The sequence below is a fragment of the Macaca nemestrina genome, chromosome 6, assembly GCF_043159975.1.
Source record: "Macaca nemestrina isolate mMacNem1 chromosome 6, mMacNem.hap1, whole genome shotgun sequence".
NCBI lineage: Eukaryota > Metazoa > Chordata > Mammalia > Primates > Cercopithecidae > Macaca > Macaca nemestrina.
The window spans coordinates 53605515-53618895 of NC_092130.1; the positions used below are offsets into that span (position 1 = coordinate 53605515).

A 13381-nucleotide genomic window follows, 5' to 3' on the forward strand; every position below is an offset into this window, starting at 1 on the left:
GAAATATTTGTGTCAGAATACACTGAATCAATACTTTAGATACCAAACACTGACCTAAACTAAAATATGATATATGACTATTGGGAGGATAAGAAAAATGTGTTATGAAGACAATAGAATAAAAGAGCTCAATTCCTTGTTGTCCATAGTACAAAGTCAACACTGTCGCACTATCATCTAGATACAAGAATAAATAGCAAAGGAGCACTGAAAATAGCTGAAAGTAATTCTTCTCATGAGCAGTCTTGGAGAACTCTTTTGAGTCCTTAAATTATGTGTACACACACACACACACACACACACACACACACACCACTGCTAGAAAGTTATAGGTTTTGGTTTTTTTCCCAAGGTACATACATATTAGAAAACTCTGAATCAGGGAAGTCAGGGAAGACATCTCTAAAGAAATGAATATTGAGAGGAAACCTGAGGGATAAGTAACCCAATGATGACGGAAATCCAAACAAAGGAGGCCGGATGCGATGGCTCATGCCTGTAATCCCAGCACTTTGGGAGGCCAAGGCAGGTGGATTACTTGAGGTCAAGAGTTCAAGACCAGTCCTGGCCAGCATGGTGAAACCCCATCTCTACTAAAAATACAAAAAAAAATTAGCTGGGTGTAGTACAGGTGCCTGCAATCCCAGCGACTCAGGAGGTTGAGGCAGGAGAATCACTTGAACCTGGAAGGCGGAGGTTACAGTGAGCCAAGGTCACACCACTGAACACCAGCCAAGGAGACACAGCCAATACTCACTCTCAAAAAAAAAAAAAATATCCAAAGGAAACCCCAAATGCAAAGGCCCTATTTTAAGAGGAGCACAGTTAAAGGGACTGAATAAAGGATTTCATGGCTAAAGAGGTGTAAACAAGTTCAACTGTGGTATGAGATGAAGCTGGAGGGTCAGACTGGGGCCAGCCCATGCAGGGAAAGAACTTTTAGGTAGGATAACCTGGGCAAATATGTCCCAGATTGCCCAGGACAAGTTCCGTTTATGCGAGCTGTTACTGCATAATTATTAACAGCTCCCTCTTTCACACACAAAAGTATCCCAATTTAGATACTAAATTGTATGGTCACCCTACTATTAGTAGGGTCTTAGTCTTTACCCTAGAAGCTACTGTTTTAACCAAAGGGGGTGAAATGATCACATTTTAGTACAGAATCTTAGAGGGATAAGAGTTCTGGTCCCCTGTCCAGTGTTTTGTTACATAAACACTGAGTAAGAATCTAGTTTAAATTGACCCTTAAGAATGCCTCCTTCCTGCCAGACATGGTGGCTCACACCTGTAATCCCAACACTTTGAGAGGCCAAGGCAGGCGGATTGCTTGAGCTCAAAGTTCAAGACCAGCCTGGGAAACATGGCAAAACCCTCTCCCCACAAAAAATTAGCCAGGCGTGGTGGCGTGTGCCTGTAGTCCCAGCAACTCCAGAGGCTGAGGTGGGAGGATCACTTGAGCCTGGGAAGTCCAGGTTATAGTGAACCATGCACCGCTGCAATCCAGCACGGGCCACAGAACGAGACCTTGTCTCAAAAAGCAAACAAACAAACAAAAAAACCCATGTATCCTTCCCTTCACTGCCAACATTCTTGAATAAGTGTTCTAAACTCATAATCTTTTTCCTCTCACTCTCCCTTTAATTATGGCCAGGGGTTTCCTCTATTAACCAAAGGCTCTCCTCTCAGTCAACAATCACCTACGGCACCAAAGACACCAATGACAACGGATGATTTTTAGGCTTCATCAAACAAAAAACTCTTGTTCCATGACTCAACTCTCTTTTCTCACCTTTTAAGACGAAGTGTCCCTCTGTCACCCAGGCTGGAGTACAGAGGCACAATCTCAGCTCACTGCAACCTCCTCCCACTGCAACCTCTGCCTCCCAGGTTCAAGTGATTCTCCTACCTCAGCCTCCACAATAGTTGAGATTAAAGGCATGTGCTACGACGCCTGGCTAATTTATGTATTTTTAGTAGAGACAGGGTTTCCCCATGTTGCCCAGGCTGGTCTCAAACTCCTGGCCTCAAGTGATCCAAACGCTCAACCTCCCAAAGTGCTGGGATTACAGACATGAGCCACCATGCCCGGCCTCACCTCTCTATTACTTATCATCCCCACTGTGGGTTTTCCTTTCTCTACCCAGTCCTCATATGCACGTGTTTTCCATATCTCTTGAGTACTTCAAATTGCCAACTGACATTGCTACCTAAAGTCTGGCAAACACCACTAATTCACTGATTTAGAGTCCTCCAAACCTGTTCCTTCTCCACCAATTTCGGTTAAGAGCAATATTGTCTACCCAGGCACCCAAGCATGGAAGCAGTCGCCCTAGACTCTTCTCCCTAGTCCCTTATGTTCAGTATCTCTTAAATCCACCTTCTCTCCTTTCTTCCACCTGCCTCAGTTCAAGGGCTGCCTTGTTACTCCCCAAGTGTTCTTACTACTGTTTGTACCTCTCCTCTTTTTTTCCCTCCACAGCATAGCCAGAATGATCATGTCACAATTCTGCCTTAAAATCTTGGGTCTACTCATTACTTAAAATGCAATCCCCTTCCCCACCCCATATATTACATATATATATGGCTCCAGTAGGCCAGGTGCAGTGGCTCACACCTGTAATCCCAGCACTTTGGGATTAGTGGCTGGGCGTAGTGGCGGGTGCCTGTAGTCCCAGCTACTCGGGAGGCTGAGGCAGGAGAATGGCATGAACCCGGGAGGCAGAGCTTGCAGTGAGCTGAGACTGCGCCACTGCATTCCAGCACTCCAGCACTCCGAAGTGGGTGGATCACCTGAGGTCAGGAGTTCACGACCAGTCTGGCAAACATACTGAAACCCCGTCTCTACTAAAAATACAAAAATTAGCCAGGTGTGGTGGCGGGCGCCTGTAATCCCAGTTACTTGGGAGGCTGAGGCAAAACAATCACTTGAACCCAGGAGGTAGAGGTTGCAGTGAGCCGAGACCATACCATTGCACTCCAGCCTGGGCAACAGGAGTGAAACTCCGTCTCAAAAAAAAAAAAAAAAAAATCTATACCTATATAGATATCTGTATATGTATATATACATACACACACATATATATGGCTCCAGTTATATGAATTATTTGACATTCAGGACAACTCACTCTCCTAAAATTTTCCATTTAGAAGCAAACGCCTACTTACCTCCCAATACTTAGCTCAGATTCCCCTGGTATGTCTTTCAAAATTTCACAAGGCTCCTAGCCTGCCTTAGGTAGCAGTTCTTGTTTCTCCACAGCAACACCTGGATACTGGTGTCATAGAACTTGATATATTTTATTAGTATACCGCACTTACAGTAGCACAATCCTGTAGTGTTGGTTTTCTGTCTTCCCCACTAGACTGTAAGTAACTTGATAATGGGGACTGAGTATCCCATCTATTCCCAGCATCTGATTCAAGACCTGGCATATAGTACCTGTTCCACAAAAATGTGTCTTGAATAAAAAATGAAAGAACACTCTGTCATGAGTATTAAATATTTATTTAGAGGTTTTAATTTCTTTTAAATTATTAAGGCATGGAATAAAGTGGGAAAGTAGCTTTTTAAGAAGAGAAAAAAGATAAAAGCGATCTCTTTCAGTAATTCATCTTCACCTTTCTTTAGCAAATGAAGCCCTCAGTATTTCAAACAGCTGTTTCAACTACTGACAACTACCCTTCTGACAAATCCAAAATTACCTTCCTTGAAGGCTACTATCAACGTGAAAAACATGCAACTAATAGCATTTCCAAAAGTAGCACCCAAAGGGATCTGAAAACCAACTATCCTATCTGAGACTTCAAGTACCAACCATAGATAATGATGCTCTGTGAGCCTGCTTCACGTCGGTAAACTAGAGTAATACCTGTAGAACACTGTTGTACGGATGAAATAAGGTTATGTATGTGAAAACCCTATCACAATGCTAGAAGTCAGGCTACCATCCTTTCCAGCTTCCATTACTCTACTAAGTAATCCCAGGCAAAATATTTAACCTCTCTGAGCCTGAAGTTTCCTCACTCATCAGCAGTTATCATAAGCTTAAAAGATAATGTCTGGCCGGGTGCAGTGGCTCACGCCTGTAATCCCAGCACTCTGGGAGGCTGAGGCAGGCGGGATCACGAGGTCAGGAGATCGAGACCATCCTGGCTAACACAGTGAAACCCCGTCTCTACTGAAAATTACAAAAACTTAGCTGGGCATAGTGGCGGGTGCCTGTAGTCCCAGCTACTCGGGAGGCTAAGGCAGGAGAATGGCGTGAACCCAGGAAGCAGAGCTTGCAGTGAGCCCAGATCGCGCCACTGCACTCCAGCACTCCAGGCTGGGTGACAGAGGGAGACTCCGTCTCAAAAAAAAAAAAAAAGACAATGTCTATAAAGCATCTACTGTAATGCCTGGCAAACAGAATTGGCACAAAATAAATATCAGCTTTTCTTCCTGCATCTTTTCCCCCACACCCCAAAAGGGAGTCTTGCTTTGTCACTCAGGCTGGAGTACAGTGTAGCAATCTTGGCTCACTGCAACCTCTGCCTCCCGGGTTCAAGCAGTTCTCCTGCCTCAGCCTCCTGAGTAGCCGGGATTACAGATGCCCACCACCATGCCTGGTTAATTTTTTTATTTTTAGTAGATATAGGGTTTCGCCATGTTGGCCAGGCTGGTCTTGAACTCCTGACCTCAGGTGATCCGCCCACCTCGGCCTCCCAAAGTGCTGGGATTACAAGCATGAGCCACCCGGCCCAACCTAAGGGTGATTTTTAATTTTCTTCTTGGTGTTTGTGTTTTCTCCTTTCCTATAATAAATATACATTTCCTGTGTAAAAATTTTGATTTTTGGCCTGGCGCCCTGGCTCACGCCTGTAATCCTAGCACTTTGGGAGACCAAGGTGGGCAGATTGCCTGAGCTCAGGAGTTCTAGACAAGCCTAGGCAACATGGTGAAACCTCGTCTCTACTAAAATACAAAAAAAAAAAAAAAAAAAAACACAAGAAAAAAAAATTAGCCAGCATGGTGGCATGTGTCTGTAGTCCCAGCTAATCAGGAGGCTGAGGCAGGAGAATTGTTTGAACACGGGAGGCGGAGGCTGTAGTGAGCTGAGATTGTGCCACTGCACTCCAGCCTGGCGACACAGCAAGACTCAGTCTATTAAAAATAATAATAATAATAATTTTTAGGCCGGGCACGGTGGCTCACACCTGTAATCCCAGCACTTTGGGAAGCCAATGTGGGCGGATCACAAGGTCAGGAGATAGAGATGACCCTGGTCAACACGGTGAAACCCCGTTTCTACTAAAAATAAAAATTAAAAAATTAGCTGGGCATGGTGGCAGGTGCCTATAATTCCAGATATTTGGGAGGCTGAGGCAGGAGAATTGCTTGAACCCGGGAGACAGAGGTTGCAGTGAGCCAAGATCGCACCATTGCACTCCAGCCTGGGCAACGAGAGCGAAACTCCGTCTCAAAAAAAAAAAAAAAAAAGAAATTCAAATGACAGCCAAAGCACAATCTCCTTATCAAAGAGTTACACTGTAAAAAGGGTTTAAAACTGATTTTAAAAACTTCTCTGATCCTAAAAATAATTGGGAACTTCAGCTATACAGGGTCCCATTACTCAACTGATACCTGAGGCTCATTCTCAACATTTGTACATGAAAGAGACTTACACTAATGGTATAAAAAAAAAAGTCTAAAGAATTTCTAACTCAGACATATCAGAGGTGACACCATCTATACAAATGAAAGAATAAATATAACCAGCAACTGTGTAAAGACAGGAAAAAGAAAAGACCCATCATATTTTAATAGTGCTTTATCTTTCATTCCGCCTGTTTACTTCCTTGAATCTGGGTATGCAAAATATTACCTAGTCTCATCCCCTAACTTAAATAAACAACTCCAAAAGATCTTGCTTTATCAAACATCTTTTGAAAGCATGGGAAGGAAATGTCATGACAGTTTAATTATTTGGAACCTGCTTCATAGACTTTTAAATCAGTTTTAGGGGTTTGGTCCTTCCAAGTGTTCCCTTGAAAATTAAAGTAACATTTAACATAACTCTGTTATAAAAGAACTATAAAAAGCAGTTTAACTAGTTTTATAACTCTTATATTTTAAGAGTTATAAAAATATAAAAGTTTGATAACTCATATTAAGACTAGGGTGTATACTGTCAATCTGCTTCAAACAGGGCAAAATCAGTACATTAAAAAAAGATATGGTAATACACAGGATGATGAAGGTTTGTTTTTTGTGGTTTTTTTGTTTGTTTGTTTTTGTTTTTGAGACAGAGTCTCACTCTGTCACCCAGGCTAGAGTGCAGTGGTGCAATCTCGGCTCACTACAACCTCCGCCTGCTGGGTTCAAGAGATTCTCCCGCCTCAGCCTCCTGAGTAGCTGGGATTACAGGCGTGCACCACCACGCCCAGCGGATTTTTGTATTTTTAGTAGAGATGGAGTTTCACTGTGTTGGTCAGGCTGGTCTCGAACTCCTGACCTTGTGATCTGCCCGCCTCAGCCTCCCAAAGTACTGGGATTACAGGTGTGAGCCAAGGCACCCGGCAAAGGTCCTTGTTTTTCAATTAATCATCCTATGTACAAAGAAAACGCTCCTAAAAAAGATTAGCATGTTTTTGACTGGGCACAGTGGCTCGCGCCTGTAATCCCAGCACTTTGGGAGGCAGAGGCGGGCAGATGACAAGGTCAAGAGATGGAGACCTTCCTGGACAACATGGTGAAACCCTGTCTCTACTAAAAATACAAAAATTAGCTGGGCATGGTGGCAGGTGCCTGTAATCCCAGCTACTTGCAGGCTCAGGCAGAAGAATTGCCTGAACCCAAGAGGCGGAGGTTGCAGTGAGCTGAGATTGTGCCACTGCACTCCAGCCTGGTTGACAGAGTGAGACTCCATCTCAAAAAAAAAAAAAAAAAAATTAGCATTTTTTATTATTTTAGGTATGAAAACCAAAGTACATGAGTGTTAAAACAACCCTGAAGATTTTGTTTCACCTACGGGCATTTCCTAAAGTTCCTTCTATGAATGACCAAAATATGTAGAAAGCCAACAGAGTAAATATATAAAATATAGGATAAACTCCCAACCCCTTCTTCATTAAAAAATATTAAAAAATAGTTTATCAGATTTACATCAGTATGCTGCATAATTTGAACTAATAACAAGCCAGAAAAAGGCCTAAATTTCTTAACTCTCCCTGAGATTCAGAAAACTACTATTTATATCATAATTACACAGATGAGGAAATACAGGCTAAAGGACTTAAAAGTACTGGTGGGGTAAGGTGGTTCATGCCTGTAATCTCAGCATGGTGGAAGACCGAGATGGGTGGATCACCTGATCTCTGGAGTTCGAAACCAGCCTTGTCAACATGGCGAAACTTCATCTCTCCTAAACATACAAAAATTAGCCAGGCGTGGTGGCGGGTGCCTGTAATCCCAGCTAACCATGAGGCTGAGGCAGGCAAATTGCTTAAACCAGGGAGATGGAGGTTGCAGTGAGCTGAGATCGTGAGCTGCACTCCAGCCTGGACAAGAGAGCAAGACTCTGTCTCAATAAATAAATAAATAAATAAATACATACATACATACATACATACATACAAACAAACAAAAATCCACAGTCTTTTATCTGTACTTTCAGAGTTTGAAAACCTAAAATTTTGTTAGCACATTTAGTGGCAAAACCTGACCTGAAACCAGGTCTATTTTCAATCTGTCTTTCTCCACCTGCCGTGACAATATCTCTCCCTCAGAAATGTTTCATGATAGAGTGCTAACTCTTATCTACCCTAACTCTATAAACTCCACTGGGGGTGTCATATTCAGTATGCGCATCATATTACCGTCTTAAATTGGAATTGCTTTTACTTCCAAAGCACATCTGGCCCCCAGGGTTTTACAGAGAAGATAGGGGACCTGTATCACTGAAGGAAAATAAATGTCTGAATCCATAAAACCAGTTATTGAAGATTGATATAAACACAACTTTCTGTTACATCTGTTTTTCCCATATAGTTAACAGTGAAATTCTGAAACAAGTCAATTTCTCTGTACTTTTTGTTTAAAGTTTTGAGTGATGGCATTCATCATCATTCTTGGAAACTGTTCTCCCAAAAAAGCTTTCAGCAAAATATAACTAGGCTTGGACTGAATCAGAGTAACTGTACCTTGCATATGAGATCTGTATTCCTATGGATTCAAACACCACATGCATGGAAACTATTGCCAAATTCTCTTCAGACCAAGCATTTCCATGCTCTGCCTCTAAGGTATTTTGTGTGCTGAGGAACCAAAAAGAAACTAAGCAACTTGGAATCTATAATTCTCTCAAGGCTGTTTTCTTAATCTAAATCTACCTAAATGATGATTATACTTAATTACAAACACTCTGGTTCCAAATAAAAAATTAAATATAGGCCAGGCATGGTGGCTCACACCTGTAATCTCAGCACCTTGGGAAGCTGAGGTGGGTGGATCACCTGAGGTCAGGAGTTTGAGACCAGTCTGGCAAACACGGTGAAATCCCGTCTCTACTAAAAATACAAAATGAGTTGGGTGTGGTGGTGCACACCTATAATCCCAGCTACTTGGGAGGCTGGGTCAGGAGCATCACTTGAACCTGGGAGGCGGAGGTTGCAGTGAGCCAAGCTCAGTCTCAAACAAAAAAAAAAGAAATAAAAGAAAGAAACACATTAACAACCCTGGATGCCAGAAGACAACAGGGCAAAATAATACTTTCCAAGTCCTGGAAAAATGTTAACCTAGTATTCTATACCTAGCCCAACAGCCAATCAAGCATGAGACTAAACAAAGCTATTTTCAGACATACAGGACTCAGAAAGTTTACCTCCTGCCATCCTTTCCGAATAAATTACTTAAGGATGTTCTTCAACAAAATATGAAGAAACCAAGGAAAAGCAAAATACACCCAGGGTGGAGTGCAGTGGTGTGATCTCAGCTCACTGCAACCTCCGCCTTCCTGGTTCAAGCGAAGCCTCCTGCCTCAGCCTCCAGAGTAACTGGGATTGCAGGCGTCCACCACCACACCCGGCTAATTTGTGTATTTTTAGTAGAGACGGGGTCTTGCCATGTTGGCCAGGCTAGTCTCAAACTCCTGACTTCAGGTGATCTACCTGTCTGGGTCTCTCAAAGTGCTTTATAGGCATAAGCCACCGTGCCCAGCCAGGAAGCTGTCTTTAATAAGTTACAGGACGGCCAGGCGCGGTGGCTCACGCCTGTAATCCCAGCACTTTAGGAGGCCGAGGCGGGCAGATTACGAGGTCAGGAGATCCAGACCATCCTGGCTAACACGGTGAAACCCCGTCTCTACTAAAGAATACAAAAAATTAACCGGGCGTAGTGGCGAGCACCTACAGTCCCAGCTACTCGGGAGGTTGAGGCAGGAGAATGGTGTGCACCCAGGAGGCGGAGGTTGCAGTGAGCCGAGATTGCGCCACTGCACTCCAGCCTGGGCGACAGAGCAAGACTCCAGCTCAAAAAAAAAAAAACAAAAAAAAAGTTACAGGACATCAGTACACAGCATACCTTAAGCAAAGAGAACTCTAGGGAAGAAAGTAGATTCATGTGATATATATTATGATTAGATATCTTCAAAAAGTCTGCAAACACACTGAGGGCAAATTTTTCTTAATCAACAAGAAAAACGAAAGGCTACTGAGGAATAAATCCATATTAAAAAAGTCATAATTCAAATGAGGAGCAAACTAAAACGTGGCATGTTTTGAGCAAATGATGGTATGCTGAGGGGGAAAGAAGAGTACACCTAATCCTGGCAATAGGAATATACATACAGTAGCAGAGACCTAAGAAAAATATAATCCCAGAACACTACTTACCCTGGGAGAATAGATACTGTCAACCCCTCAGACAGGCCTTCCTTAATCACACTAACCCTTCACTCTGCTTCGTTTTTATTCCCTTAGCATCTGCTATTACCTAAACTGTATCACATACATTATTTCATTGATTCTAATACACATTATTCTCATTTTTTAACCCCACTGAAACCAGCATGCATTTTAGAATCCATACATTTACAACTAGTGTCAGCCAGGTGGCAGCCTTGTTACTGTGTGAAAAACCTGTGGATAACTCCTGGAAAGATTACAAAAGCGCCAGCATCAAAATGCTTCACATCACACAAAAGACAATCTTTATTTGCTTGCTGGGATACAGCTCCCCCACTACACTCTCAGCAACAAAGAATAGTAATTCATTTTTTAAAAAAATCTTCGGGCCGGGTGCGGTGGCTCAAGCCTGTAATCCCAGCACTTTGGGAGGCCGAGACGGGTGGATCACGAGGTCAGGAGATCGAGACCATCCTGGCTAACACAGTGAAACCCCGTCTCTACTAAAAAATACAAAAAACTAGCCGGGCGAGGTGGCGGGTGCCTGTAGTCCCAGCTACTCGGGAGGCTGAGGCAGGAGAATGGCGTAGACCCGGGAGGCGGAGCTTGCAGTGAGCTGAGATCCGGCCACTGCACTCCAGCCTGGGCAACAGAGCGAGACTCCGTCTCCAAAAAAAAAAAAAAAAAAATCTTCGTACCCTCTAACATAGAACGGTGACTGGTTCACAACAGATAATTGATCTGTGTGAATTTTTTTTTTAGACAGAGTCTCACTCTGTCACCCAGGCTGGAGTGCAGTGGACCATCTGGCTCACTGCAGCCTCTGCCTCCTGGATATCAAGCAATTCTCCTGCCTCAGCCTCCCCAGTAGCTGGGATTACAGGCGCCCACCACGACGCCCAGATATATATATACACATACATACATACATACATATATATATATATATATTTTTTTTTTTTGAGACAGGGTCTCACTCTGTCGCCAGGCTGGGGTGCAACGCGCAATCCCGGCTCACTGCAACATCCGTCTCCTGGGTTCAAGCGATTCTCCTGCCTCAGCCTCCCGAGTAGCTGGGACTACAGATGCGTGCTACCACGCCTGGCTAATTTTTTGTATTTTTAGTAGAGACGGGGTTCCACCAATTAGGCTGGTCTCGAACTCCTGATTTCAAGTGATTCGCTCACCTCGCCTCCCAAAGTGCTGGGATTACAGGTGTGAGCCACCATGCCCGGCCCTGTGTGACATTTTAATATCTATGAAATCATGATGGGTCCAACAGGATGGTTCCTACACAGTTGGTCCTGGTGTTTTTATCTTCTTAGTGGTACAAATCTAATGGCAAGTCTTACAAGCAACGATATCTAAGACTTGAAGGAATTCAGTGGCAAAAAGTTGGAGAAACATGGAAACAACAGTGTGAGTGAGCTTACCGCTCATTTCAAAAGATGAAACCAAGGCTTAGTAAATCCAAGAAGCAGGGACAAAGAGTGTCAAAGTGAGAATAAGGTACCTCCAGAAATTTCAGTTGGCCGTGCTAATGGCGAGCACGAATTCCAGACCCAAATTTTGCAAATCTCTAAAGCATGACATCAACACTTGTTGCCTACTGATGACAGGCCATTTTGCTTATCAGAAAATCAAAATAAGGCCTGCAAAGGTCTGCAAGTGTATCCTTGTGCACTGGAATGAAAACTCACACTCGCTTAGGTGAATAATTACAAACTCTCCTTCGCTCAAACACTCAGCATTTACACAGCACCCTGTCACCTGCCCTGGTCTACTATCTGCACAATGGCCGACTAAGGGGTACTAAGCACGGTCCCTACCCGAAAGCCCGACTATACTATGAGGCGGCAAAAGCTGGGGAGAGGGGGCCGCTGCCTGAGGGGTAGGCGAACTGCAACTCGAAGAACAGTGGCAGTAACATGCACAAACCCGGCTTTCCTTCCCTGCGCAGAACCACCTGAGGGCTCGCACCATCCCCGCTGAGACAGGACACCTTTCCCCTGAGAAAGCTAACCAGCTAGCAAACCTAACTTGCCTGAGGCGGGCTGGAGGCGCGCGGATCAAGCCCCGCCTCTCTCTCCCGCCCAAAGCAGGCGTAGAACCTTCGCAAAATGTCACAGGGCCAAGACTGAGCGCGCCAAAGTGGGACCCACCCCCAGGAGACGCGGATGCTCCGGGAAGGTCCCTCCCCTTCCTCCCTCTGCCCGCGCGAAGCTCATTCATTCTAGAGGCGGGCTGCCTGTCCTCCCCGGCCGGCCATCCCGGCACTGCAAATCCGCTAGACGCTTTGTCTCGCGCCGGCCGGAAACCCGGGCGCGCACTCGAGCGCGCGTCCGCGCTCCAGCTCCCTGCACCTGGGGCCTGCGGGCCGCCTCTCCGCGCCGGCTCCCCGGGTTCGAGGTGCGAAAGCTGGCGCTCGTTCTCAGCAGTCCCAGGCGCGCACTTATCACGTCCCAGCGGGTATCCAAAACCTAGAAATGGGCATCACGGCCCCCATCGCTACAGTTCGAGCCCCCTCCGCGACCCCTGCCCCGCTATGAACTCTAGATTCTTTTTCCTTTTCTTTCCGGAGACCGAGACCCTGTTCCTTCCGAAGGACGCGTGCATCCTGGCCTCTGCACTCTCTCCCCAGGGCACAACCCGGTGAGCTGGCCGCCGCGACTGCGCCCCCGACCCTCCTTGGTGCTAACGCGGCAGCCAGCTAGCACTCACTTGAGGAGCAGCTGGTCGTGTTCCGCCTTGCACTTGCCCAGCTCGATCTGCAGCTTGGCGCGCTCGCGGGCCGTGTCGTCGAGCGCGCGTCGCGCGTCGGCCAGCTCGGTCTCGTAGAGCGCCTTGAGGCCAGTGAGCTCGCGGCCGCGCACCTCCTCGCGCTCCGTCACCTGCAGCTGCAGCGCGCTGTTTTCCGTCTCCAGGCTGCGCACCTTGTCGATGTACACCGCCAGCCGGTCATTGAGCTCGCGCAGCTCCTCCTTCTCCTGGAGCCGCGACAGCCGCGTGGGGCTCAGCGGCGTGGTGGGGCCGCCAGCGCGGCTGCCCGTCCGCGGCGGCACGGGGGTCGCGGTCGCCATGGCGGGCGGCGGAGACAGCGGGGAGGCGAGGCCGCGAGCAGGACCGTGACAAGAAGGGGACGGCAGGGGGCGAAGCGGGGACCGAAGGCACAAACCGGCGACCTGCGCTCGCGTCCAGACGCCGGCGTTTAGAGGAACGGAGAAGCACCTGGGATGGCGGGAGCTCGATTACAGCACAAAGGGCAAAGGCGCGGGGGGGTGTGGGACTACGAATCAATCGATCGATCGCGAAATGTCCTTTGTAAGAAAACACACACACCCACTCACACACGCACGCGGGAAAATGCAAGACGAGGGTGACTGGAGGCCAAGCAGGGTCCGCGCCGCCGCCGTCTCCTGCTCGCAGCACTTTGTTTCCTCTCAGGCTGCACGGAGCGGCGGGCGGGGGGAGGAGGGCCGGGAGGGGCGGGCTGGAG

At 46.3% G+C, this 13381-nt stretch overlaps 1 protein-coding gene across 1 annotated transcript in view; it reads right to left on the bottom strand.

The window, feature by feature from the left end:
• The window catches only part of LOC105463166 (lamin B1), a 59959-nt gene extending 46617 nt beyond the window's left edge, over positions 1–13342 (bottom strand). Inside the window, exon 1 of the mRNA XM_011710143.2 lies at positions 12607–13342. Within this exon, the coding sequence (XP_011708445.1) occupies positions 12607–12965 (359 nt within the window). The 5' untranslated portion in view covers positions 12966–13342. The remainder of the gene's footprint in view (positions 1–12606) is intronic.
• Positions 13343–13381: the final 39 nt, after the last annotated feature.